The 26,863-nt window shown below is 46.9% G+C and overlaps 1 protein-coding gene across 1 annotated transcript in view; it reads left to right on the top strand.

Annotated features, from left to right (window-relative positions):
- Positions 1-26,357, top strand: part of Spon1 (spondin 1) — a 291,806-nt gene extending 265,449 nt beyond the window's left edge. The window contains exons 7-16 of the mRNA XM_005075650.4: positions 1,320-1,384; positions 12,311-12,512; positions 14,590-14,730; positions 15,142-15,217; positions 16,348-16,530; positions 19,131-19,301; positions 19,387-19,554; positions 20,526-20,690; positions 22,374-22,637; positions 24,802-26,357. Coding sequence (XP_005075707.1) covers positions 1,320-1,384; positions 12,311-12,512; positions 14,590-14,730; positions 15,142-15,217; positions 16,348-16,530; positions 19,131-19,301; positions 19,387-19,554; positions 20,526-20,690; positions 22,374-22,637; positions 24,802-24,965 — 1,599 coding nt within the window. The 3' untranslated portion in view covers positions 24,966-26,357. The remainder of the gene's footprint in view (positions 1-1,319; positions 1,385-12,310; positions 12,513-14,589; positions 14,731-15,141; positions 15,218-16,347; positions 16,531-19,130; positions 19,302-19,386; positions 19,555-20,525; positions 20,691-22,373; positions 22,638-24,801) is intronic.
- Positions 26,358-26,863: the final 506 nt, after the last annotated feature.

Genomic DNA, 26,863 nt, shown 5'->3' with positions numbered 1-26,863 from the left:
GCTTTTCCTGCAGACCTGTAAAAGTGGAGTTATCTACATACCCAATGACTCTTTCCTGCAGACCTGTAAAAGGGGAGTTATCTACATACCCAATGACTCTTTCCTGCAGCCACAGTGGGCAGCCTAGGGATCCTGCACTCAGAAAACAGCTATGAACCCTGTCAACTTGTCCCAGCTACTGCCCTTCTCCTTATCCAACCCAAACCAAAAGAGGCATAGACCAAAATGGGTCTGGATAACCCCCCTTCCTCTCAGAGACCTGTGCATGACCCCCTTTCCTGGTTGTAGTCAAGGCTCTCGAGCAGAGAGGGGATTTTATACTATTTGACTGGGGAGACTCTGGTTCCTTACTTCAGTACTCTGGGAGCTCAAGGGAGAAGTTCACCAATTCAACCCAAGTAAGTCTCAGATACCTACTGCCGAGCATGGCTCTGAGGACAGGGAGTAGCTGTGAGTCAGCCAAACAGGTCTCTGAAGCCAGAGGTCTGCACAGTTGTCAGCACAGCCATTCTGGGTTTTCCTGTGTGTTATGGTTGACAGCGGCTGAGCTGTTGGGTCCAGGGTAGGGGAAAGCAACAACTGAGGCCAGCCAAGTCTAATCTGAGGAAATCTGAAGGAGGAATCTGGATCTAGGCAGAACTGTTCAAGACACCCTTCACCTCTGTGTGTAACTGAAAGGAAAAAGTCAACTCAGTCTCAGTGTCAAGTCAAATGATCCCAAGATTCTGACCTTTGCCACACAATAACCGACCACACGTGTGCCTTCAAAACACTAACTCTCAAATTCTTCCTCAGAAGTTTTTTGGGGTCTCCCATAATTTGTGATGCTCTATATACTGTCCAACCAAAACAGTGGATGCCACACAGGAAGGGTATGAGGGCTTTGTTCTGGCGTCCTTGTCTGTGGGACAAGGAGGGTGCATTCACTCAAGCTGAAGAGCTGGCTTCCTTCCAGAGCCTGATAACCAGTGTTGGCCCGGATCAGACCCCTCTCAGTGTCTGGACCCTGAGCTTATGACTCAGCCCTTCACGCTGAGCAAACAGGGAAGTCTAGCCAAAAGAGGTGAAGTCTGGGTTACAGCTGGGCCCAGTAGGGGATGGGCTTGACTGAAGAAGCAAGGTGTAACCGAGTGGAATCATCCATACCCAGATTACACCAATACCCTGGACACTCAGAGCCTCCTCCTGATGTTGCTGGGGGGAAATGACTCCACAGCACATGATGGAATAAAATAGTGATAGACAAATTGACCCCACCAAATTCCTCTTGTTGCCATAAACTCTGCTCTCTACATTAAACCCGTGTGGTTCTCTTGCAGAGTGATGAGGTCCTCACTGTCATCAAAGCCAAAGCCCAGTGGCCAGCCTGGCAGCCTGTCAATGTGTAAGTACTAGACACTTGCCCTCCCTACCCCACCCTAACCTTGCCCTAGAAGCTACCCAGCTCACCACTTAATGCAAGCTATGCCATTACAGTTAGTACTACTTCTCAGAAGAGTAAGCCAAGGAGGTGTTACCCATGTTGGAAATCTTGTCTTCTTGGGAATGTAGGTTTGGCCTCTGTTTTCCCCAGTGGTCCTCCATCCACCACACAGACCCAACTCAGACATGTGATTAACCATGGCAAGTTCCCTTGTGCCCTCAGTTCAGCAGACTGAATACACATATGTTCTATGCTCTGGAAACACAAGTGTGCTCACTCTAAGCAATCCTGATTCATGGGAAACCACACGTACAATGGTCCCAGTTCTCAGTCCCTCTGTTGTCTCTGTCAACTATGTCCCTTAGAGCGTTTTCTGTCCTAAATCTTTAGTGGCCCAGGAGGACACTGCCAGTTTCAAGCTACCATGATCCCAGGTGAATGAGTAGATGACCAGAGATAGACAGATAGATAGATAGATAGATAGACAGACAGACAGACAGACAGACAGACAGATAGATAGAGTTCATGGATAGGATGGAGAGAAATAATAAGAGAGAGTTTGGGAAATACCTCTCCATAGATGGCCAACACTGAACTTGAACTCATCATGTCCAAAATGGGACTTGTCACCTTCACACAAACCTATTCTTCCTAGCCAGGTATGGGAAGCAGAAGCGGGTGGATTTCCGTGAGTTTGAAGTCAGTCTGGTCTACAGAGTAGGTTCTAAGTTAGAAAGGGTTACATAGTGAGACAAATGAAAGCAAACCCTCCTCTTCTTCATGTGGGGAGACATCGAAAGTTCAGTGCTCACAAAAGCTCATTTATTCTCCTTACTGTTCCACAAGCCAGTCCTCACCAGGCTGTCTTCTACCGTCAAGTGAAACTCCCATCAGCCTCCCATCCCTGACCTGCTTCCGCTCGTGTCACTATTTCCCATAGTCCAGTCCATCAGCTGCACCACTGTAAGTGACTTTTTAGGAACCCAACCCTGCTGTGTGCCCCCTTTTCCTAGCATCTTTCTGTTCACAAAAAATGTGGGGGCAGGGGTGCCTTTTCCTATAAGCGTCCACCAAAAGCCCAATTACCTCAGTTTACCCTAACGGTGACCCTTTTACAGATGTTGGAAGACAGATGTGCCCCTTCTGTGACAGGTCCAGTGTTACCCTCTGGTTCTCTTGAGGATGGAATGAGATGTGGCCCTAACCCACCTCCTTTTTTTTATAACAAGATCCTCAGATTCAGTAACAGCATATTCATTTTCTCACTTTTTTAATACATTTCTCTCTTTTAGCCAAGCTTCTGATCAGCCTGAAATTAATAGCAGAATATCAGTAATAAATTGGCTCTTGTCTCAGGAAACAAAATCCGACCTCCACTTCACCCTGAATCCTTCAAGCAATGACAACTGAAGCACTTCATTGATTCAGTAGCTACTTACTCATGTCTCCAAAGACAGGCTCCAAAGAGGGGAGAGGGGATGCTGTGGGGAGAACTCTTCCTGGGGGCCTGCACTTCAGAGGGAAAGGTATTTAGCAAATGTAAACTATATGTAAAGGAAAGTCATGGTTAGGTCAGATTGAGGAAGAATACAGCACATTAAAAGCATTAAAAGGTTTCTAATTCCGCATAACTAGATGCATAAATCAAAGGTGAACTTCGTGTAGGGCCAAGCTATGCAACATTAAAAATGTAAGTATGGTAGGGTCGTCAGGAGGTTGAGGTAGGAGAGACATGGCATGACAATGTCTTTGTGAACCCAGTCCTCTGTATAATAAATATACCAATAAAAGAGGAGCCTTTTAATTTTTAAATTACAACACTTATTGAAAACTTTTCGGCAGAATATGATCAGAACAGCACTTGGAAATCAAAAGGCAGTAGAAAAGCCAAGGCTCCAATATGGAAAGTTGGATGAGGCGGAAAGGGCAGGTGGGCAGGCAGCTGTCGAGAGCCGAGAGCTAGGAAGGAGGTAGCCACCACTTTAGATGGGAAGGCCTCGGTGGGGAACAGGAAGAAGTCAGTGACAAGCTGTAGAGGAGAAAGCTGACAGCTGTGGTACAGACTGGGAAAAAGGTGGCGGAAATAGAGAGGGCACCATGCTTCTCAGTAGTGGGGCTGACCCAACTAGGGAACTGGCAGGCCCGCCCATGACTGGGGTCAGTAGATGAAGTTTGATGGGAAAGTCCATGAGGCCGACTCTGACCACGACTTCTTATTAAGATGCCCTCAAAACAGTTACATGAAGGTCAAGTACCCAGCTAGTTACGTAACTCTGAATCTCAGGGCTAAAATTCTCTACAGATGCAAGACTGAGTCAGGAATGAATGAGAGACTTCCCAAAGCCGAGAATAGAGATGAAAGAGAGAGCGGGGAAGGGAGAGAGAACTTAGGAATAAGAGTCAAGGACTTAAGACAGAGTCCCAGAGTCCCCACTCTTCGTGGTGAAGAACACTTGCCTTCAGCGGAAACCAAAACAGATCAGCAAAAAGGTCCCAAAGAAAGCATGGTTTTCCCCAAACTGCTTGAGCCGTGTGGCCAGCTAGGCCCAACCCAGCCTAGGCAGGAAGCTCTATCAAGGCTGCATAGTGTGCTTTTAGATTCACAGATGTGAGGGTCATTGCCATGGGGGAACCCTGCACGAAGCGGGTGAAATCGGGACAGAGTGAGGTTGCAGAGTCACAACCACAAATGATCCAGTCAGGCCTGCTATAGACGACCAAGGGCTGCCGGGGCTGTGACTATGAAGGCAGAGAGATCAAGCACAGCTGATATGTGTGTGTGTGTGTGTGTTTTGGTGGCATAGAGGTGGGTTTTTTGTCTTAGTTTTTGTTTTTTATTGGGGGGGGTTGTTTCTCTTTTGTCTTTTTCTTTTTCCAAGATGTGAAAGGCTTTCTGAGAAATTGAAAGAAGTATTATTTGGGGAATACCTTCCCACACTTCACCTATCCCTCAGACTTCCCAAGACCCAGAGGAAACAAACAAAACAAAACAAAACAAAACTGATGGCAAACACTCAGCTCCCAAACATCCAAAACCTTTCCACTCCACACTATGGGCTTGTTGAGGGAAAGGAATTTTCCTTTGATTTGCCCAAACCCTCGACTCCCCTTTCCTTTTCCAAATCTCATTAGGAAGTCAAATTAGGAAGCCTACACGCAGCCAGTTTTGTTTTGCCCTAACAGCCCTCCCCCTCCCCCAAGCCTGCCTGATGGAGGTTAATGGGATCCCAGCCTCCCCAGCCTGGTGGAGAGCCAGGGTGACCTACTTTCAAAGCTCTGCCTGTTGAAACTGACTTGTTTTTCAGCGTCTTCGTCCCCATTCCCAGCACCCCTTCTCAAAGGACAGTCGGGAATGAACAAATTAGCTGGTGACGTGTTGGATTCAATAAATCAAGTCAGGACACTGACAGCCCAGTGTTCAGGTAGAGTCAAGAAAAGACAAATTCCAAGCAAAGCCGCCTCTTTTACTGGTTCCTTCGCAACCATAAGTGGAAGACAGTACAAATCATTCTGAATTTGCACTACTCTGTTTCTCCTGGGTGGTCTGAATACTAAGAATTACCAGAACTTTCAAAGATATATATCTCCTGGAAAGGACTGGCATTCCCACTAAATTATTCCCATCCATTCTGCTTGGTTATCTTTGCTTACACAATGGCCCGTGTTTGTGAGGTCTGTGGTGTAGAGACTAGGTCACTTCTCTAGAAATGAAACCACAAATATCTTCCTTTTAAATGGGCCCTCAGGTTCCAAAGCCCCTCCTGCCTCCTAGCAGAATCACCTGGGTCTGTCCACACTCCCGGGGTAGTGAAGGAACACGTACTAGAGCAGGTGGTAGATCTGCGTGTCCAGATGGACTTGGAGTCCCAGATGTCTTCTGGTTAGAAATGAATGTTACAAGAACCTGACAAACCCTGATCCGCTAACTCAGGGCTTCAGCCAAATGAATGGTTTGGGCTCCTCCTGGTGGCCTAATGGATTCTCTGCACTTGAAAAAAAAAACCCGCACTCATGAAACAAAACTAAACCTTTAGGCATTGTTACCAGCTCTCACTGGTGCGAATCTGTAACTTAGAAAGCAATAGATCACAAAAACCATTTCTTGCCTCTTTTCCTCTGTGTTGCGTTTTGGGAAATCTTGTTACAAATGAGGCATAGTATCGTCAGGAACCATGAGAAGCAATTTCTTCACAATAGATAAGGTGCCCTCATCCCATGCACCACACTCTCTCAAAGGGTTAAAAGTAGTCACTTGTTTTTAATTTGTGCATGTGTGAGCTATCTGTTAATAACTTTACTGACATTTTCAGTGCTGAATCGAGACATTTTTGAAGGCACGCTATTTTTCTTGGGACCAAAGGTGTTACAGTTCACATCTTAAATGTCACCCGGGAACGTTAAAGGCTTGGTTTCCAGCCTGTGGCACTCATGGGAGGTGATGGAAACTTCAGGAGTTGGAAAGAAGCGAGTCTGCACTTGTGGCCCCACCATGATGTCCTGTGCTGCCAGACCCACAGAAACATGGTCAAGTGACCACGGACTAAAATCTCTGTCACCATGGGCCAAAACAAGAAATTTTTTTTCTTATAAGACAAAATTTCAGAATATTTGTGTATAGATATAATGACATATCTTGGGAACAGGACCCAAGTCTCAACATGCAACATATTTCATGTACATCTTTTACACACAAGTAAGTTTGCACAGTATTTTAATGCATCTGTAATTTGATTGCAGATTTGAAGGCATGGGGTCTAGGCTTGAATTCTCTACTCCTGTTTCATGTTGCTGCTCGAAAGGTCTCGGATTTGTGGCTTTTAAGATCTGAAATACTAAGCATGTGCCATTCTCTTTATTATATAGAGGTTTTAACTGATGTATAATTCAATCGGTTTCCTTTGCTTTTCCTGTTTCAACTCTGAGAAAGGTAACATTTCTTTATCAGAACTTTTCTGCAAATGTTTGATGCTTTTCTACAATCTAGATGTTTTCTAGTCGTTTCTCAAGCTATTATTTGCTGTATGGTAGGGGGTGTGACTCTGATATTTTTATTGGAAGTAGGTCTGACATCACTTGGTGACCAATCTTTTCTCTCATGCTCACTTCAGTAGATTATTTCATACAAGGTCAGTTTCTAGTCTCTCCACTTTGGACCACTAATTTCCATTTCTGTTTTACTTTGAATATCATATTGTTTTTAATTAGATTTGTCATATACTTAGGCATGTAATAAGTCTTTATCAACATTCTCTGCTTTTAAAAAAATTATTCAAATTTAAATCCTAGATAAAAGAAAATTAGGACACCAAACTGGCAAAATGTCATATCTTGGAAGACCTAGCATCTAAAAGAGCATAAATAAGAACTTTCATTAAAGTTCAATTAAATTAAAGAGCCCTAGTCCTGGCTAGCATTTCCTAGGAAAAAGTCACACATACACTTATCCATTTCATTATTTTAAACAAGGTTTTTATAAGAGAAATAATAAATACTTTGAAGCAACATTTAATTAAATTTGAAGGTCAAAAGAAATAGAAAAGTTCCACATTGATTTCCTAGATTAATTCATTTATTTCAACAAACATTTGAAAGGAGCGACTACATGCTAAGATCTCTACCAGGCAAGGAAATGTAGCTGAAATAACAACAAAAAAAAGTTTCTATTCTATTGGCACCTAATGGGGAAGAATGGCATTAAACAAGAAATTCTAAGTGACGCATCAAGCCAGCAAGCAAGGGGAGGCAGGAGTGCTAAGCAGTTTGGGGGAGTAGAGGAAGGGTCTCTCATGGAAGCCCTGTACAGACTGGGGGAATGTTGTCCTAGATAAGAAACTTAAGGGGCAAGGTGTGTCTAAAGATGCTTGAGAAACTCAGCTCCTATCCAGGCGGTGGTGGTGCACGCCTTTAAACCCAGCATTTGGGAGGGGGTGGAGGACGACTCTGCTCCTACACCCTTGTGCATGCAAAATTGCCACGTTACAGAAAGTCAGACATTTGGGGATCTGCCCAGTTTTCCCATCCCTGGAAGCCTCACCAGGCTCTGGAAGGCACCTCCCTCAGACCGTCAGCTGTGTTGGCTGAAAGTCCTTCTGTGAGGTCTTGTCCTTGAGCGTGTGTTAGCTACATTTCTTGATGCAAGCAAATACCTGAAGCAGCAGCTTAAAGGAAAGGCATATTCGGCTCATGGTTTAGGGAGACACAGTTCCTCATAACAGGGAAGGCATGCACGGGGTGGCTGTCACTGTGTGTCTGCAGGCAGGAAGCCCAGAGATGCAGACCAGCGCTCAGCTTGCTCTCCCCTTTCTTCCCTTTCGCTTTTAGTCAGGCGTGCCAGCCCGTGGTCTGTGTTCCCCACATACAGGGAGGTCCTCAACTAGTCTCCCCTGGAAACACCGTTGGGAACACTGCTCCCCTAGGAAGCTACTGATCCAGTTACAATGTCATGAAGATCAACCATCACACGAGCTTATGTCTGTGAGGTACACCGGAACCAGTTAGTGCCCTACTGGAGTCAGGGGGCAGATTCCTAATGGTCTAGATTCCTCAGTAGAGCTGGGTTTGTCTCCTTAGGTTGTCACTATGAAGGAGGCCACTTGTGGGGTTCAGGATATGAATAAATATCTCTGAAATTGCATACTGAGGGAGTTGGGGAGACAGCAGGTGGAGTAAAAAGTTTGTGTGGCAATGGAGGAGGAGAGTTATGGGCAGGCACTGTAAAACAGGCCAGCCACTCGCTATGAGGCTGGACAGCAGTGCTCCCAGACTGGAGGCACTCTGGAAGCTGGGAACATAAGTTCCCTGAGGAGCTTCTTAAAGAAAGCTGCCGAGGGCTGGGGAGATGACTCAGTCAGCCAGGTGCTTGCCAGGGAAGTACAAGGACTGGAGCCCACATTTTTAAAATGTCAGCTGTGGTACCACATGCTTATAATCTCAACACTAGGGTGGGAAAATAGGTAGATTCTTGGGGCTTCCTTTGCAGTCAGCCTAGCTTACTTGGTGAGTCCCAGGACACTGAGAGATCTTATTAAAAAACCAGACAGCACATGAGAAACCACACTTGAGCTTGTGCTACACACACACACACACATTTCTACCACACAGGCACACAGAGCATATTCACATGCACGCACCACATACACAAAGAAGTTGTTCAAACCACTGACCCACAATCCAGAGGGATTCATAAGGAACTCGAGAAGAGGAAACTAAGTCCCCATCTGTGCCTAACCATACAGAAAGGCAGGCATGTCTTCAGGTGGTATCTTAGTTACTGTCCTAGTGCCATAACCAAAACAACTTATAGAAGAAGCATTTAATTGGAGACTTGCTTAGTTTCAGAGGGTTAGTCCATGACCATCACGATAGGGAATGTAGTGACAGGCAGGAATGGTGCTAGAGCAATAACCGAAAGCCCTGATCCAAAATAAGGAAGCAGAGAGAAAGGCTGAGCTTGGTGTGGGCTTTAGAAACCTCAGAGCCCACCCCTAGTAACACACCACCTCCAACAAGGCCACACCTCCTAATCCTTCTCAAAGAGTTCTACTCTCTGATGAGCGAACATTCAAATAGATGAGCCTCTGGGAGCCATTCTTATTCAACATACACAGATGATAGGAGCTTTGAGATCCAAAAATGGTAAACAGGATTTTCAGGATCTAGAGACAAGTAAGGCCAGTTCAGTCACCACCAGATACACATGTTCAGCTTGGCCCACTGGAGTCCTCCATGCCTGGAGAACACCAGCAAAGCCCATCCCTGAGGAGCTCCCAGTGTCGGTGGGGGAGGGGGGAATTGTTAGGAAGCCATTTTAATTATGTCTGGAGGAGTGGTGGCACACGCCTTTAATCCCAGCACTTGGGAGACAGAGGCAGGCAGATCTCTGAGTTTGAGGCCAGCCTGGTCTACAAAGTGAATTACTGTACAGCCAGGGCTACACAGAGAAACCCTGTTTCAACAAAAAAGAAAAACACAATTATAGGTCTGGCTACAGAGACCTGCAGGACATGTGGGAACAGACAGACTGCAGGCCCTGCCTCAGCCAGTGGGTTGGAAAAGGTGACATGTGAAAGTCTTGAACCTGAGTTAGGAAAGCCACCTACAGAGCTCATTGAAGCAAATGGCTGGGCTCTACCCCAACACACCTAATTCACCAAATCTGTATGGAGCCAACTAACCTTCATTTCTTATAAGTTCCCGGGGTGTCAAGGACCCCCACCTTCCAAAGTGATTTCGTACAGAGATAAATGCCAGGGCCCTACTCCCAGGCTAGCCTGGCCAGGCACAGGGAGCTTCCAGGAGTGTGGGGCTTGGGGGACAACATCAGTCCTTGTGTCCTGCTGGTGCTGATACTTTTGCTCCATTCATGCTCCAGACCCTCACTAGTAGCTGCTACCATGGGAAGTCTGTTCAGAAAAGGCTCCCCCATCCCTTTCCTGATCTCACATTAAACCCACGGTGTTTTTCTCTCCCCAACAGAGAAATCTGGAATATCTTAGCCAAAATGCCCTGAACCAAAAGCTCTGGTTTCAGATTTGAAAACTGTGCAACATTTATACATACACAATGAGGTATCTTGGGAATGGAATTCATGTCTAAACACAAACTCGTTTGTTTCATACATACCTTATAACACAGCCTGAAGATGACTTTGCACAATGCTTCATTAACTTTTCAATTACCATACAAAAAATAATGAGTTTCTTTATGACATTTCATGTGTGTGTCACACTTTATTCAAACTCCTCCTACTCCCCCATTGCTCCCTAGTCACCTGCCTGGTTCCCCGATAGTCCTGGCCTTCTGTTGCCATGGTACATGTAGAATTACTACCTCCCCCCTCTTCTTACCCTCTTCTCTCAGGATCCCCTTTATAGTTTCCTGACCTACACAGACATACACCACACACACACACACCACACACATGTGCACATCTACATACATACACCACACACACACACACACACACACACACACACACACACACAGAAACCACAGGCACACACATCTGTATATAATTTTAAATCCAGATTCCACAGATAAAACTGCAGTATTTGTAAGTTTGGCTTATTTATTTTTAACTTGATGCTTTCTGGTCCTATCCATTTTCCTGTAAATGCCATGACTGAATAAAATTCTACTGTGCATATAGAACAGTTACCCATTCCTCTGTTGATGGACATTGAAGCTGGTTCCATTCCCTGGCTATTACACATCTTCTAAGAATTTTGCACATGCCACTACTTCATGATGTGAAATTTTGTATCATTGTGTCCGCACCCAAGCGGCTTTGGAGTTTGGAATTTTCTAGCTTTGATGTTTTTAGAACAAAGATATTAAATCTGTTATGGTAATCATAGCAGAGGTGCCGGGCACTGGATTAAGCACACTATGCAGGAGAGCTGGCTAATTACTCACCATAACCCTCTGATACAGAGTTACAACATGGGTGTTAAAGATTTGGAAGCTGGGGCCAGAGAGATGCTGTACAAGCAAGAAGACCTGAGTTATACCATGGTGTCAGACCCACACTTGCGTTCTTCCCCTCTGCTTGTTGGTTGGTTCTCTATGTTTGCCAAGGGTCAAATATCTAATCCTATGCGGCCCACTGGGTCTGGAGTCATCACTATCTGAGCTAGGTGAGGGTAGGAGGCAGAAATACAGATCTCAGCAGAAGCCACAGGGTCTCTCAAAACAGCAAAGGCTGACCAGCTACCAGATGGAAAGAACAGATCAGTTGGTGACTAGCCAAGGCTTCCCCACAGCTAGTGGCCTGAGGCTGCAGAGTCCTGCCAAACTGCCTTTAAGCCTTGACCCCTGCTACCCATGTCTCCAAGTTCACTCATCCCAATGTGCTTCGTGGCCTCTCAACAAAACAGGGTCAGAGTTCCAACCCTACAGAATCACCATGAAAGGAAAATGGAATGGGACGGATCTGTCACCTAGAATGTGCTAAGAGAATGTGACTCTTCCTCCCCAGTCCCTTCTATGGGCCACCTCCATCATCTCTGGCAATGCAGCCTCTCCTGAGACCTTGCAAACCTGGGGAGATGGAGCCTGGAGAGCTGCTCCTAGTAGCTGAAATCTGGAGACATTATTTCCAGCTGTTGGAACATTTAGCCAAAGGTTCCTGGCTCTTCAACTCAAATGGCAAGCAAGGCAACCTGATGGATATGTTCTGATGTCAGTGGGTCCTCGCCTTGAGTGGTCTCTTAAGGTAAACAGAGACAAAAGGCATGGGAAGATCTTTGGCACTCTGGAGATCTCAACTGAGTGGGCAGGAGGAGAATTTAGGAATTGATAATGAAAAGAGCATTGACCTTGAACTGATGTTTGTGTGGGTCATTGTCTCCAATCTATTCTGCCCTTTAAGGTTGTGACTTTGGACCAAAGTTCCATGACTCTCTTGAAGAAGTCAGAATTAATAATCATTACCTTAGTTCTGTTGTAAAGATGAAGATATGTCTTGGAACCTTGGAGAGCAGTTACTGTTTGCAAAGTTCATCTCACATCCTACATAACTAGGTTCTCTCTCTCTCTCTCTCTCTCTCTCTCTCTCTCTCTCTCTCTCTCTCTCTCACACACACACACACACACACACACACACACACACTGATTTCCCAGATCTCTGCAGTGCAGTGATAGAAACAGTCCACACTTGAGCAAATAACTCATACTCAGAAATTCTATAGAGGTGTTTAAAAAAGGACAGTGTGGGGTACCCATCTTTGTCCAACAGGTAGTCTCAGAAGAGACGAGCATAAGCCAAGGATGCCTGAGGAGTCTGCCCCCTCTCTGTCCCTCTCAGTTTCTAACCATAGCCAAGCCGCACAGTCCCCAAGTGTGTGTGGAGCCCATCACGAATGTAATAGCCTCTGTATTTGTTTCTAGGAGAGCAGCACCCTCAGCTGAATTCTCAGTGGACAGGACACGCCATTTAATGTCCTTCTTGACCATGATGGGTCCCAGTCCTGATTGGAACGTGGGCCTATCTGCAGAGGATCTGTGCACCAAGGAGTGTGGCTGGGTCCAGAAAGTGGTACAGGACCTGATCCCCTGGGATGCTGGCACTGACAGCGGGGTGACCTATGAGGTAGGTGTGTGCCCCAGCGGAAGACAGACCTCCTTAGCAGCCCCTTCTGGTCTGCCCTATTCTGGGTGTCCTGGGTACAGAAGTGGTTGTGACTCAGCTGTGTTCTAGAAATTCCTTATGGCCAGTATTGCTCTGCGTACCAACTACATTAAAGTCTGGAGCCGTCACAAGGCCTGAGCACTTGTAGAGGATGGGTTCAGTTCCGAGCCCCTGAAAGGTAGCTAACAAACATCCGTAACTCCAGTTCTGGAGGCTCTAACCCCCTCTTCTAACACCCATGGGTACCAGGCACACAGGTGGTGTACATATACATGCATGCAGACAAAATTAAAAATATTATTAAAAATATTTTAAAAGGTATTTTTAAAGCCTGGAACCATCAGAAAACAAGTAGGAGAGGGGTGGAGAGACAGCTAAGTCAGTGGAGTCCTTGCTGGGCAAGCAGGAGGAGTGAGTCAGTTCCCCGGAGCATAGGTAGAAGTGGCAGCACACACTCACAGTCCTCATGCTGGGGGCTGAAAAACAGGCAGAGCCCTGGAGTTTGTTGGCCAGCAGGACTAGCCTACTCAGCCAGTCCTGGAGAGTACCCGAGGAAAGACACCACACACATGTACACACGCTCCTGAACTCACGTGTGCATTCACATTCACACACAAAAAGGAGGAGATGTGTGAGAGAGCAGTACTCAGCACACTGAGTTTCCCAGACAGATCTAGCCAACGCCCTGCTTTGTAAATGTTTTTGTTTGTTTGCTATGCTGTTGTTCAGTTTGGAGGTTTGCACAGAACCCAGGGTCTTGCCTATGCTAGGCAAGTGCTCTATGACTAAGCTGCATTCCCAGCCTCTGTTCTGTTTTTTGTTTTAGACATGTTCTCACTATGTAGCCCAGGCTAGCATCTGACTCACCATCCCCCGCAGGTGTGTAAACAGCTTTCCAAGCCTGACACATCTATTCTGTCTGTACCCTGGGGCTGCCTTCTCACAGCAATGGTTGCGTTGAGTTGTCATCAGACACAGCGTGACTCACATCTGACCAGACACGACAACAGTTAGCTGCCTGGTCCAGCAGAAAAAGCCTTGGATCCAGGTCAAGCTGGCTCAGCCACGTCTGAGCTTGGATGACCACTTTGGAATTTGGCTCCTTAAGCCAGGCACAGACTTTTGGTGTGCGTGGAAGCTTCTAAGCATAGATTTATGGATTTCTAAGCACAGGATCTACAAAAGTAGAATTCCATAAATATAGATACACTTTTTAAAAAGATTTTTCATTTATTTTATGTATGCGAGTGCTCTATCTGCATGTATGCCTTTACACCAGAAGAGGGCACCAGATCCCACTATAGATGGTTGTGAGCCACCATATGGCAGCTGGAAACTGAACTCAAGACCTCTGGAAGAGCAGCCAGCAGCCAGTGTTCTTAACTGCTGAGCCATCTCTCCATCCCTAGTTAAACTCCTTAAATTCCAACTAGAGCAACACTATGGGTTTGATTCTCCAGAATCTCTCTCTCTCTCTCTCTCTCTCTCTCTCTCTCTCTCTCTCTCTCTCTCTCTCTCTCTCTCTCTCTCTCTCTCTCACTCTCTCTTACTCTCTCTCTCTCACTCTCTCTTACTCTCTCTCTCACTCTCTCTTACTCTCTCTCTCTCACTCTCTCTCACTCTCTCACTCTCTTACTCTCTCTCACTCTCTTACTCTCTCTCTCTCACTCTCTTACTCTCTCTCTCTCACTCTCTTACTCTCTCTCTCTCTCTCTCTGCCTCAGGTTCTATCAGAGTTTGTGTTCTGATCCACATTTCCCACTGTATTTCATACACTGACACACTCAGACTCTCTCTCTCTCTCTCTCTCTCTCTCTCTCTCTCTCTCTCTCTCTCTCTCTGCCTCAGGTTCTATCAGAGTTTGTGTTCTGATCCACATTTCCCACTGTATTTCATACACTGACACACTCAGACTGACTCTCTCTCTCTCTCTCTCTCTCTCTCTCTCTCCCCTCATACACATATGCACAGGTTCTATCAGAGTTTGTGTTCTGATCCACCCATTGTATTTCCCATGCTGTTTGTTTTATTCCCACAGTCACCAAACAAGCCCACAATTCCTCAGGAAAAAATCCGACCCCTGACCAGTCTGGACCATCCTCAGAGTCCTTTCTATGACCCAGAAGGTGGGTCCATCACACAAGTGGCCAGAGTCGTCATCGAGAGAATCGCCCGGAAGGTACTATGAGGAAGGCCAGTCTATACACCTTTCTAGAATTTCTGGGGTCTCTGGCAGGAAGCAGCTCTGGATATGGGATTTCTGGGCCTCCTGAGGTTTCAAGTATGGAAATTATCTTCAAGATGTAAATTAGTAAAAGCAACCCAGAGTAAAGCCAGGTTCAAATGAATGATCTGATCCAAGCAGATCAGTTTATCATAAGATCTATAGTCAGTTGCTAATATCTGCCATGGTCAGGACGTCTGTTTAGTCAATGCTTTTTCCTTGTATTTCTTTTCATTTAAGCTATAAATGTTAGCCCAGAACTCTGCCATCACATGGGTTTTGTGCCAAGGAAACATTAGATTTAGGTATTCCATCTTTCCCTTGAACACTCTTTTCTCAAATGGACACTCTCTATTTCTTTTGCAGGGAGAACAATGCAACATTGTACCCGACAATGTGGATGATATTGTAGCTGACCTGGCTCCAGAAGAGAAAGATGAAGGTATTCTCTTTTGTTGCAAGTGGTAACACAAATTGACATGACCAGTACCCTCTGACACAGTGTTCCCATCTCTGAAATAAGCAGGATGCCTGCCGGGGAGCTTGGTGTCTAAGCATGTGCTTAGCAAATACCAAGCCCTGGTTTCTAGTCCCAGCACCCTAGCCAAAAAAAAAGGCTTTAGTGCCAGCATTAGGCACCAATATAAGGCAATTGATGGAGGAGTGACATTAAAACAAGCACTTAACCTTAGTTCTCTATTATGGCCATGAAATTGGCATTTGGTAGGTTTCCCAGTGTCCAGATCACTATCAGCTTCGACGATTGTTCTGCCTCATCAGGTGGAGATGAGTCCATCTATCCATCATTGAGGATAAAAGCCCAGGCACAACAGTCAGGAGAGAAAGGCAGAGCCTTGGTTTTTAAGTCTCCTCACAGAACTAGACATCATGTGTCTGTAACCCTGAAAGGAAGCTAATCTTCCTAGCTCTTTTCCCTCAACTCTGAAATGGGCATAATAACAGACGCTGCCTCAGAGAAAATGAGAATCCACAGGCTCAACTAAGTAAGGTTCTTAAGTGAGGGTGCCAGCCCAGGACAAATGCTCAGGGGGCTGACACCTGTGTGTTGAGCCACTGGGAAGGTAAAGCTGCAAAAGAGCTTCGGGTTTCTCAAAACTGCCCATGAAATGCCCATGTGCTTAGAAACAATGTCCGCCAAGGGCAGGGCGGTGATGAGAAGATGCACACATGCAAAAGGATCTCACAGGGTGAGAATACTCACTATTCATTAGCTAGTGGATGCTGGAACATCATGTTCTTTATTAAAAAATATTTAATGTGCATTGGTGTTTTGCCTGCATGCATGTCTGTGTGAGGGTGTTGGATCCACTGAAACTGGAGTTACAGACAGTTGTGAGCAGCCATGTGGGTGCTGAGAATTGAACCTGGGTCCTCTGGAAGGGCAGCCAGTGCTCTTAACTGCTAAGCCATCTCTCCAGCCCCTGGAACATCATGTTTCAAGGGAAGGAACGTGGGCTTCCATCCCTGGAATACAGAGATAAGCCTTTATGCAGAGAGCCAGTCATGGCTTCCCCAGGCTGCCAGGAAGAACATGTCAAACACTCTTTGCAGATGACACCCCTGAAACCTGCATCTACTCCAACTGGTCCCCGTGGTCGGCCTGCAGCTCCTCCACCTGTGAAAAGGGCAAAAGGATGCGGCAGCGCATGCTGAAGGCACAGCTGGACCTCAGTGTCCCCTGCCCCGACACCCAGGACTTCCAGCCCTGCATGGGCCCCGGCTGCAGTGATGAAGGTAAGGTAAGGTCTAGGACAGCTGGAGAAGACAGGAAAGAGAGCCCTGCCTGGCAACACCGGTCCCTTTCACCGTAGCGGGCAGTAGTATTCCTGAAGTAGCATCATTGTCAATAAAGTCCAACCAGAGCAGAGGCCTCTGAACACACAACCCACCCTATGATAACAGAATTCCTGAGACTGACCGGCTTCTTCCTTCATGCATTACTTGTATGTCACCTAGACCAAAATGCCCGTCAGAACATTAGCCCTAAGGATTTATTTGGAGTCAGAGGATTTAGTCAGCAGTTGCTTGAACTCATATACTTCATGGCACCCCAGTAGAACATCATGGTGATGGGAGAGTAATCTACTGTTTCTAGCTAGCCCCCATTTCTAAAGTCTCCCCAGCACCCCCAAACTACTGCAAGACACTGTTAGAAAGAAGTTTGGGATCACAAAAGAAAGAGACCACCATTCCGACTGAAGTGTCTGGACAGTGAGACAACCATTCTGACTGAAGTGTCTGGACAGTGAGATCACCATTCTGACTGAAAAGGTCTGGACAGTGAGACAACCATTCTGACTGAAAAGGTCTGGACAGTGAGACAACCATTCTGACTGAAAAGGTCTGGACAGTGAGACCACCATTCTGACTGAAAAGGTCTGGACAGTGAGACAACCATTCTGACTGAAAAGGTCTGGACAGTGAGACAACCATTCTGACTGAAAAGGTCTGGACAGTGAGACAACCATTCTGACTGAAAAGGTCTGGACAGTGAGACCACCATTCTGACTGAAAAGGTCTGGACAGTGAGACCACCATTCTGACTGAAAAGGTCTAGACAATGAGACCACCATTCTGACTGAAAAGGTCTAGACAGTGAGACCACCATTCTGACTGAAAAGGTCTAGACAATGAGATCACCATTCTGACTGAAAAGGTCTAGACAATGAGATCACCATTCTGACTGAAAAGGTCTGGACACTGAGACCACCATTCTGACTGAAGTGTCTGGATACTGAGACCACCATTCTGACTGAAGTGTCTGGATACTGAGTTCACCATCCTAACTGAAGGCTGTGAATGATGCAAACTTTACTCTCCATCCAGAGGGCATGATCAGGAGGAGTGAACACAAACAGGAAGTGCATTTAGTTTTTATTCTAACTCAGGTGATGGCTGAGTCTTTCCCCCACTGGCTGGAGTCTGACCTCACAATCTTATTCAGTCAGCCAGTCTGAAAAGAATCAGTGCGCAGGAAACAGAGGAAGGAGAGAGGGGCTACTGCTCCAAGGAGAAAAGGGTCCCTTCTCCAGGCCATCAAATTCCTAGGATACAGCAGGGGGCCTCTGGGTAAACAATGGTTTTACTGGGTCCATAGGATTAACATATTTGTATAAAAGTCTCACAAGGTGGGGAAGATAAAGATTTAAATTCCTTGTTCTAAATACAAGGTTTATAACATTTGGTAGATAAGATTCATGTTTGATATTTCTTACAATACCACCACCAGCTGGTACCAAATGGTCCATACACCACGTGCTGTGGGAGACATTTCATACTGAACCACAGCTCACACACGCATACCAGCCACAGGATCTAACATGCACAGGATTACAGAGGCAGCACACAGATGATTTTTGACAAATTACTAGTGACAAGAAACCTGACTCTGACCCTTAACTCAGCTGCATTTTTTCATTCCTCAGCCTTCTTTGATGGTTTGGGAGTTTGAGAAAATTCCTCACCATATAGCCCAGGCAGCCTAGAGCTCACTCTGTAGCTCCATACTGGTCAGGAACTCAGGATCCCCCCCCCCCCCCCCGTCTCAGTCATTTGAGTGCTGAGATTACATGTGTGTGGCATCCAGCTGGACTACTGCTTACTCCAGCTCTCCATAGGAAACTGCTCAAAGGCCAGGCTTGATCTCTGCAAGTTTGCAAAACCTACTCTACTATACATAGCTTTCAAGATTGCAGGACGACCATTTCTGGGCAAAGGGCAAAGCGCAGCTGCCTGTTTCTACATGACTCTTCTGTCTGCCTGCACAGGTCTATGATGTTTGCTGTTCTTATTCTGAGGAGAAGCGTAGCGATGGCAGGGCTATACAGTAACCAGGCTGGAATGGTGCCTGGCACACAGAAAGGCAGTTCCGAGCAGAGGCTAGCTCAAACAGCACACTCTCCTGCCCGCCACTTCCCAGCTCTTCCTGGCAGCAGGCTGGCCTGCCTCTCGGGACTTTACTCATTGCTAGCCACGAAGGCCTCAAATAGGGCACCCTGGAGAGGAACAAGCCCTGCTATAGGCAAGCCTACAAGGAAAACAGGGAGAAGAAACTCACTGTCAACCCTGAGGCGTCTTCTGGGGGACTAAAGCTAGGGAGCTAATTCCAGTAGTGGAGTTGAAGTCTCTAAGGATAGACTAAGACTCCTCCCCAGGAGACCGGCCACTATTACATCAGGCAGGCGCCCCCAGGAGGTATGACAGTTCTAAATCGTTGGGCCGATTCCTTGGACCTAGGACACTCCACTCCTTCAACACCTCTCCTCCCAAGGTCAGAATTCTCCTGTACCTCAGGTTCTTTCCTGCCCCTCCTGAGCATGCTCAGTATGTTGCAGATGGCTCCACCTGTACCATGTCGGAGTGGATCACCTGGTCACCCTGCAGCATCTCATGTGGAATGGGCATGAGGTCCCGGGAGAGGTATGTGAAGCAGTTCCCAGAGGACGGCTCGGTGTGCACACTGCCCACGGAGGAGACGGAGAAGTGCACCGTCAACGAGGAGTGCTGTGAGTGGGGGTGCCCTGTAGGTGGGTGGGGCAAGCAGGCGGACCCCAGCACAAACCCGCAGCTCCAACCCAATGGACTTCCCAGCTCCTAGCAGCTGCCTGGTGACTGAATGGGGTGAGTGGGACGACTGCAGCGCCACCTGTGGGATGGGCATGAAGAAGCGGCACCGTATGATCAAGATGAGCCCCGCCGACGGCTCCATGTGCAAGGCAGAGACATCGCAGGCCGAGAAATGCATGATGCCTGAGTGCCGTGAGTGGGTATGGGGAGGGCCTCGGGCAGGGAACCGCAAACGGACAGTACACATCCAGGTGTTCCCCTACCAGGTGGTGGCTGAGTAGGGGCCGGGAGAGAGCAGGGTTTAGTCTAGTAGGACACTGTTAGGAGCCGGAGGTGTGACGGTACCCTATCAACTAGACCCAGACAGGCAAGCTCCTTGGGGTGTTCTAAGCACACTGGTGGCTTCTGAATAGAGTTCACCTGCAGCTGTGTTCCAGACAAGCATTTCCCTTTGGGCAATGGGAAAGGATAGTAAATTTAGATAAGACATGCTTTGGCCAAATCCAACCCATTCCTGGTTTTTGTTAGTTTGTGGGATTGAGACAGGGTCTCCCTGTGAAGTTCTGACTGGCCTGGAACTGGCTATATAGACCACCAGGTTTGCCTTGAATTCATAGAAATCTCCCTGCCTCTGCCTCCCAAGTGCTGAAATGAAAAGTGTGCACCACTATGCCCAGCACATTCCTGTTTGATCATAGCCTCGTTAGGTGTCATGAGGCATTACTATCCCCACTCTGTGTGCAAATGCATGAGCGTGCGCATGTGTACACAAGCATGCACACGCATTCTCAGGATTTCAGTTCAGACAAGCAAAACTGCAGCACTGAGCCAGTTCCTGTCTGAGCACCATCAAGTGAGGCGTGCTCTTCAGAGAGGCCCTACTACCTCTACAGTCGCTATAGATCTAATTAAATTTAGTGACTCCATTAAATCCCTCTGCTGAGAGCTTGTGCTCTACTTCACTGACCTCGCCTGGTGTAAGGTCATGACCTCCAGCGGGGTCACAGGCGATGAAACAAGCAAACCAGGCTGAGAGCGACTTCTTGCTCCAGGTTGTTCACTCTGAACCTAGGGTCCAGTTCCATCCTATCCCAGTGGCCAGTGCAGGTGGGGGGGTCTAGAAAGGTGCCTGGACTCAAGGCCAAACTCGGCTCTTGACCTAGACACCATCCCGTGCTTGCTGTCTCCCTGGTCGGAGTGGAGCGACTGTAGCGTGACCTGCGGGAAGGGCATGCGCACCCGCCAGCGGATGCTCAAGTCTCTGGCCGAGCTGGGCGACTGCAACGAGGAACTGGAGCAGGTGGAGAAGTGCATGCTGCCAGAATGCCGTAAGTCCCGGGCCCTGCAAGCCCCCGCTTGCCTCCTCCAAAGTTCCTTGGTCCAGGGAGCCCCCAACCAGCCATGTGCTAATACTGCCAGACAAGGAGATGGCTAAGTGCATAAATCACTTTGTGTACAAGTGTGGGGACCAGGGTTTGGGCCCCCCAGAACCCAGACAAAAGCCCAGCAGGCATCTGACTAGCTAGACCAGCCAGAATCCATGGTCTGTAGGTTCAGCAAGAGACCCTCTCTCAGGAAATACAGTGGGGAACAATGGAGGAAACACCAGAAATCATCTTTGGGCTTAGACATGCCTGCCCATACACATAAACACGCAAAAGGACACAGACTGTTAAGCTCCTATAGTGAGACTAATTTGTCTGGGAGAAATAGAGGAATCTGGGTCTGTGTGGGCAGAAACTCTTCATTGCCCTCCCCCACCTCACTTACGGGCTGGTCTGACCCAAGTTCTCTGAACTTCTCAATTCCATCCCTGTACCATGCGATCATTTTATTTACCCCTGACTGGAGGCTGGCCATTGAGTCACTTAACTCACACAGGCTGGTAAGAAGGGAAGAAAGGAAGAAGGAAAGAAAAGGCCAGGTTCTCAAAAACGCCTGCCCACATCTCCCTCTGAAACCTGTGTCGTCAACAGCTGACATCCAGTATCCCTGTTCCTCAGTTTCCCAGTCCACATAGCAGCAAAACACTTTCTAGGCTGCTCTGAGGATTAAAGCCAGCTACCGGCACCAAGTGTGAGCGGGTGAGGGCCTCAATGAACTCAGCAGCCTCTGACTTTTACCATAGTTAGCGCGTGGCTACCTCAATGACTGGGCTCTAGAGCCTTCACCTAATGATGACAGTCACTAGTTCAAACAGGTCTTTATATCCATTAAAGGGGATCAGGAAATGAACATCTGCAGGACACTGCTGGAAGCAAATACCTCATTTAATAACTCATTTAATCCTCATAGCCTAATTAAAAAAAAACAATTATCCCCACTTGGAAGACAAGCTCCTTTAGGAAAAGGGGCCAGAAAACACTTAGTCCGAGAGTGTGGAACCATTTGCCTCCTTGGACACATCCTGAAAGATCAGACCAAAATGCTGTTTCCCCTCATGCTTTAGTAAGAATGCTAGACCCTTTATTATGTGCGGGAAAAACCATAAAACAGCTCTTGCCCTTGATCCTTGGTAAATTTTCCTATCTCCCGTGTTTTATACAGAGCACCATATGCAGGATGCAGATGAGGTGCAGAGTAAGAAAAGCTGTAGGGTTTGAGAAAGCCCTAGGTGTAGGACCAGGTAGGCAAGCCACCTGCAATCTTGTTCTCTTCAAAGGCTATGAAGTGGTAGCCATTCACTGAATACCTCTATAGCTCCCCTGAGGAAGTCTGGGGGAGGGGGTTGGTCAGTGCCACTAGAAGCTGATAGGACTAATCTGGGAAGTGACAGGGCAAGGCTTGAGGCTACGAAAACACCTTCAAAGTCTCCATCACCTTAAGTCACAGAAGAGTCAGAATGAGAAGAGCGTGGGTCATGATCTGCCACCAACCTCGCCCCTACTGCTTTTTGACTAGACAGTGCCCCTGCCGCTAGAAACCGGTTTCTCCTGGTTGGCAGCACAGCTGAGATGTTCAAAGGGGTATACTGGACTATTTTGTTTCACACCCGTCTTGTGTCTTGCCAGCCATTGACTGTGAACTCAGCGAGTGGTCACAGTGGTCTGAATGTAACAAGTCCTGCGGGAAAGGCCACATGATTCGAACCCGGACAATCCAAATGGAACCTCAGTTTGGAGGTGTACCCTGCCCTGAGACTGTGCAACGCAAGAAGTGCCGTGCCCGGAAATGCCTTCGCAATCCATCAGTCCAGAAGCTTCGCTGGAGGGAGGCCAGAGAGAGCAGGCGCAGTGAGCAGCTGAGGGAGGAGTCAGAGGGAGAGCAGTTCCCAGGTACAGCGCCCCCGAGGGTCAGGACGGGTGGGTGGGGCTGCTCTGGGCTCAAAGAGAGGGGCACTTCTTGGATTATTCAGACCAAACTTTGATTCCCAAATACTAAGAAAGCATAATTTACGCAGAAGAGACTGGATGAATATTTGTAGCAAAAAAAAGTATGATAATTAGCTGTCAAAATAGATTTTCAAGTAAAGGGCCCCTAGAAATAGTACAGTTCGTTCTTCACATTTGTAAAACACCTTGCTCCAACCCCATTTGCTCCTGCAAAAGGGAAAATGATGGCACGGATGCTTTGGAGAGGCCAGGTTGTTTAGAGAAACCTTTACGGCTCCTCAGATCAACGCATCCCTTTAAGTGTAAGGCAAGACCGTCCTGGCCTGTAGCTTCTCAGTTTAATGTTAACCACAAAGCTTAGCTTTTGAATTTATTTCTTCAAATTAATATGGATCCAGGCTGCCACATAAATGGTAACACTCCAACAGAACAATGAGCCAGAGAACAGGCACAGAACAAACTGAAGTTCAAGGAAACGCCAGAGCAGAGAAAACTAGACTTGAGTCTCAAGGGACTTTTAGGAGCTAACCATATGATAAGCATTCATGCAGATACAAATGAATGAGAAACATAAACCCATTCTTTAAAACCATCATCACCCCTGGGCTAGACAGATGGCTGCTCTTCCAGAGGGCCCCGTTACAATTCCTAGCACCCACATGACAGTTCCCAACGTCGGTGACTCCAGTCCCAGGGAATATCATGCCCTCTTCTGGCCTCCACAGACATTTGCATTCATATGGTGTACAGACAGGCAAAATACCCACACACACACTCAAGATAAAGGAAAATTTTAAAACAGTAATAACCCCTACATGGAATGGCACTGCTGAATGCCAAGTGATTGATAGGCCAACAGAATGGTGAGTTAAGACAATCCAGAGTTAGGTCCTGGGCACAGACCAGTAAGTGTTCTTTGAATTCCCTGGAGGGAAAGAAGACAACCATATAAAAGTAAAAGTCCAGGGACTCTCGCTTAATACAGTTCATCTCACCACACGCATGCCTTTAATCCCAGCACTTGGGAAGCAGAGGCCAGCCTGGTCTACAAAGCTTAGTTCTAGCACAGCAGAGCCTGCACAAAGAAACTGCCTCGAGAAATGGGAGGAAAAATTGGGAGGCAGAGGCAGACGAGTTCGAGACCAACCTGGTCCACCAAGCAAGTTCCAGGACAGGCTCCAAAACAATACAGAGAAACCAAAAGTAAATAAATAAATAAATGTATGATGAAGGCAGGGAGCTCATTCTCCAATGTAGAGATCCTGTCCTCAGGGAGTGTTCCTGTACCAAGATGTCTGTGGCATGCGGTCCATCAGTCTCTGCCAGTAAAAGGCAGCTGTATGTTCAGCAGTTTCTCCAGGAAACTCTGCAGTGGTCTGGTAAACAGGTATCTCATACCTATTCATGAGCATGCTGTATTCAAAGGAGGGGGGTATGGCGTGCTACTGGTGTGTGCCAACAAGAGACCTCATCTCTGGGGGTCAGAGGGGTTCCCTCGAGGAAGGCATGTTCATGTTTCATAGGAAGAAGAGTATTGTCCATTTTACTTAGTATTGGGGAGGCTCCTGGCTGGTCACCCCTTACAAGTCAGTGCTTTAAACCAACTTTTAACATGATCCTGCAGCTCAAAGGCAAGCTGGCTTGGCTCTCCTCTTCTGAGGTTTAGCTGTGTTGGACTCATTCTCATTTGTGCAGCCACAATTGGGTGTGGCTGGAAGGGCACCCCCCAGCCTTACCTGCGCTTCTGGGGCCTCCTTCCACAGGGTCCCTCGAGTGAGGTCACCTAGACTTGATCAGACCTAAATTTTTTTCAGGCATGGTTTTTCTCACATTCCATTAGCCAAAGCAAGCCAGGCCTAGGTTCAAGGGGTAGGGAAACAGCCTTTGCCCTTCTAACAGGAAGAGATCCAGTGCACTAATGGCTTAATGGCAGTAGCTCTTGCAAACCACCACATATGAGCTAGCAATCCCTAATACAAGCAGCTGGCATTAATTCAGCTACTCATTACTCAGAGAAGCAGTGCAAGGCAGCCAACTCATTGGACAGTCCTTCTGGAAGCGGCTGCTCATATTCTGCTGGCATAACCAGGCATTCTCATACTTTCAGGCTGTCGGATGCGCCCCTGGACAGCCTGGTCAGAATGCACCAAACTGTGCGGAGGCGGGATTCAGGAGCGCTACATGACTGTGAAGAAGAGATTCAAAAGCTCCCAGTTTACCAGCTGCAAAGACAAGAAGGAGATCAGAGCGTGCAACGTGCACCCTTGTTAGCAGGGATGTAATTCCCCAGGGGCTGCATCCCAGATTCCAGTCACCAATAAGGTTGGGTGGTTTGTTTGCTTGTTTACGATGAGTTAAATTGTGTCCACTAGTTTTCATTTTTTACGGTATTGTTTGCCCAGTAGTGTTATGGATGCCAAGGGACATCCTGTCTGAATACTTCTTGGTGGGTGCAGGCCAAGTGGGGCCCCCTTGTCCTCAGGCAGCCCTCTTCCTACACTGGAGTGAGTAGTGTTGGTTCACCCTGTGCTAACCTGAAGTGTGTCCCTCTGGAGCATCCCACTGGTCAAGCAGCAGAGACCCTGGCCACATCCACAAGAAGAAGCAGCCATGTGCTCAGGTGCCAGGATGCAACCTGCAGGAGACACACATCAGATGCAAAGGACAGATTTCCCTCTCTCGCCTTTGACCTGCTCACTCTTGCAGAAAGCTGTTTTCTTCTTTTCATTTAGCACAACTCTAGGTATCTTGGTAAGTCTCCTCTGTCCTGAGCTCCAGGCCCTGGAGGAGAAGCACTAAGGTGGGGTGGCTTTTATTCTACAAACCTGATACTGGTTTGTGACACCATAAAAGCAGCATGTGATGATGGCTGCTTTATTTAACTGTAAGCGGTATAAAGGAAATTAAGCATAAACTATGTTTCCCTTGGGTTTTGATTGCTGGTGCCATAACTGTCCTAGGGTGCCAGGGCACGACCCCTTTGTCAACGGATTCTTCTTTGGACCAAGACAGACAGTAAACTGGGTACTAGTGATAAATGTGACTTAAAATCTTCCATACAGATCCAGACCTGTAGGTTTCCCAAACTTTCTTAGAATAAAGCATTTTAGCTCTGAGAACTACCTGCTAAGTCTGCCAGGAAGCCCCCATGTCAATTCCTCAACAAAAATACTATTTTCTCCAAGTAAAAAGTTTTTTTAAGTCATGATAATTTATAGTTAGAGGACAGACAAGCTATTCCCATGACTAAGATACAACCCTAGAAGAAGGGTTATTCAGTCGTGCCTGTGCCTCACTTCTGGACCAGGGTCCTGGTCTCCGTGGACCGTCCAAAGGAAGACCACAACTTCATCAGTCACACACTGGATCCATGGAGCCCAACGACCAGCAATCAGAGTAAAGGGACGTTTGTCTCATCGGCAGGTTTTGTTCATGCATCTGTTAAAACTATCCTCACATTCTTTTGCAAGTCTGTGTTTATTACCGCTTCATCCAAATACACACTGTGGGCAAGATGCCATAGTGCTTTGAATATACTACTTTTAAGAGTCTGCATTAAACACATCAGGATTATTTCCAGCCACATCTATGTACAACCCCTGAATATGTATTTTCCTTAACACAAGAGAGCCTGTTCAATAAAAAAATAAATAAATAAACAAATCTCACTGGGTCTGTCTTTGCTTTTAGGCCATTAAGTGGTGGGAGGGTTGGGTCTTTTAACAGTTGTTACCCAGCTCATTTTCAAGATAAGTTGGGGCACCTGTCCCCTCTAGATGGGTTCCTGGCACCCCTTGGCCATCTGAAGCTTGGATTATTCCCAACATTATTTTTAGATATTTTAACAAATTCTTTCTCCTTCAAAGGAATAGAATACAAAGAGAGAGAGACTTAAATTTCTACCTGGGACACACAAACCACCCCCCCAAAAAAACTCCTGATAAAGAATCTGCCTTGCCTGCTTCCATAACATACTCGAGGTGATCTTAATGTAAACTTGTTCTCAGCCCGTGACAATCAAAGTTCCTTCAGATGGTGGCAGGCTTTGCTAGCATCTCTTGTTCTCACTAGATCCCAGCAGGGGATAATTTTAATCTTCATTTGGAAAACTTTTTAAAAACCAGAAAACTGGCCAATGGTCAAGAAAAGAATGAGACGTGTATTCTTGT

This window comes from Mesocricetus auratus, unplaced genomic scaffold, assembly GCF_017639785.1.
Source record: "Mesocricetus auratus isolate SY011 unplaced genomic scaffold, BCM_Maur_2.0 Super-Scaffold_4256, whole genome shotgun sequence".
In the NCBI taxonomy this organism is placed as follows: Eukaryota; Metazoa; Chordata; class Mammalia; order Rodentia; family Cricetidae; genus Mesocricetus; species Mesocricetus auratus.
Note: the sequence above shows the minus strand (reverse complement) of the source record. Positions and strands in the feature narration are given on the sequence as shown.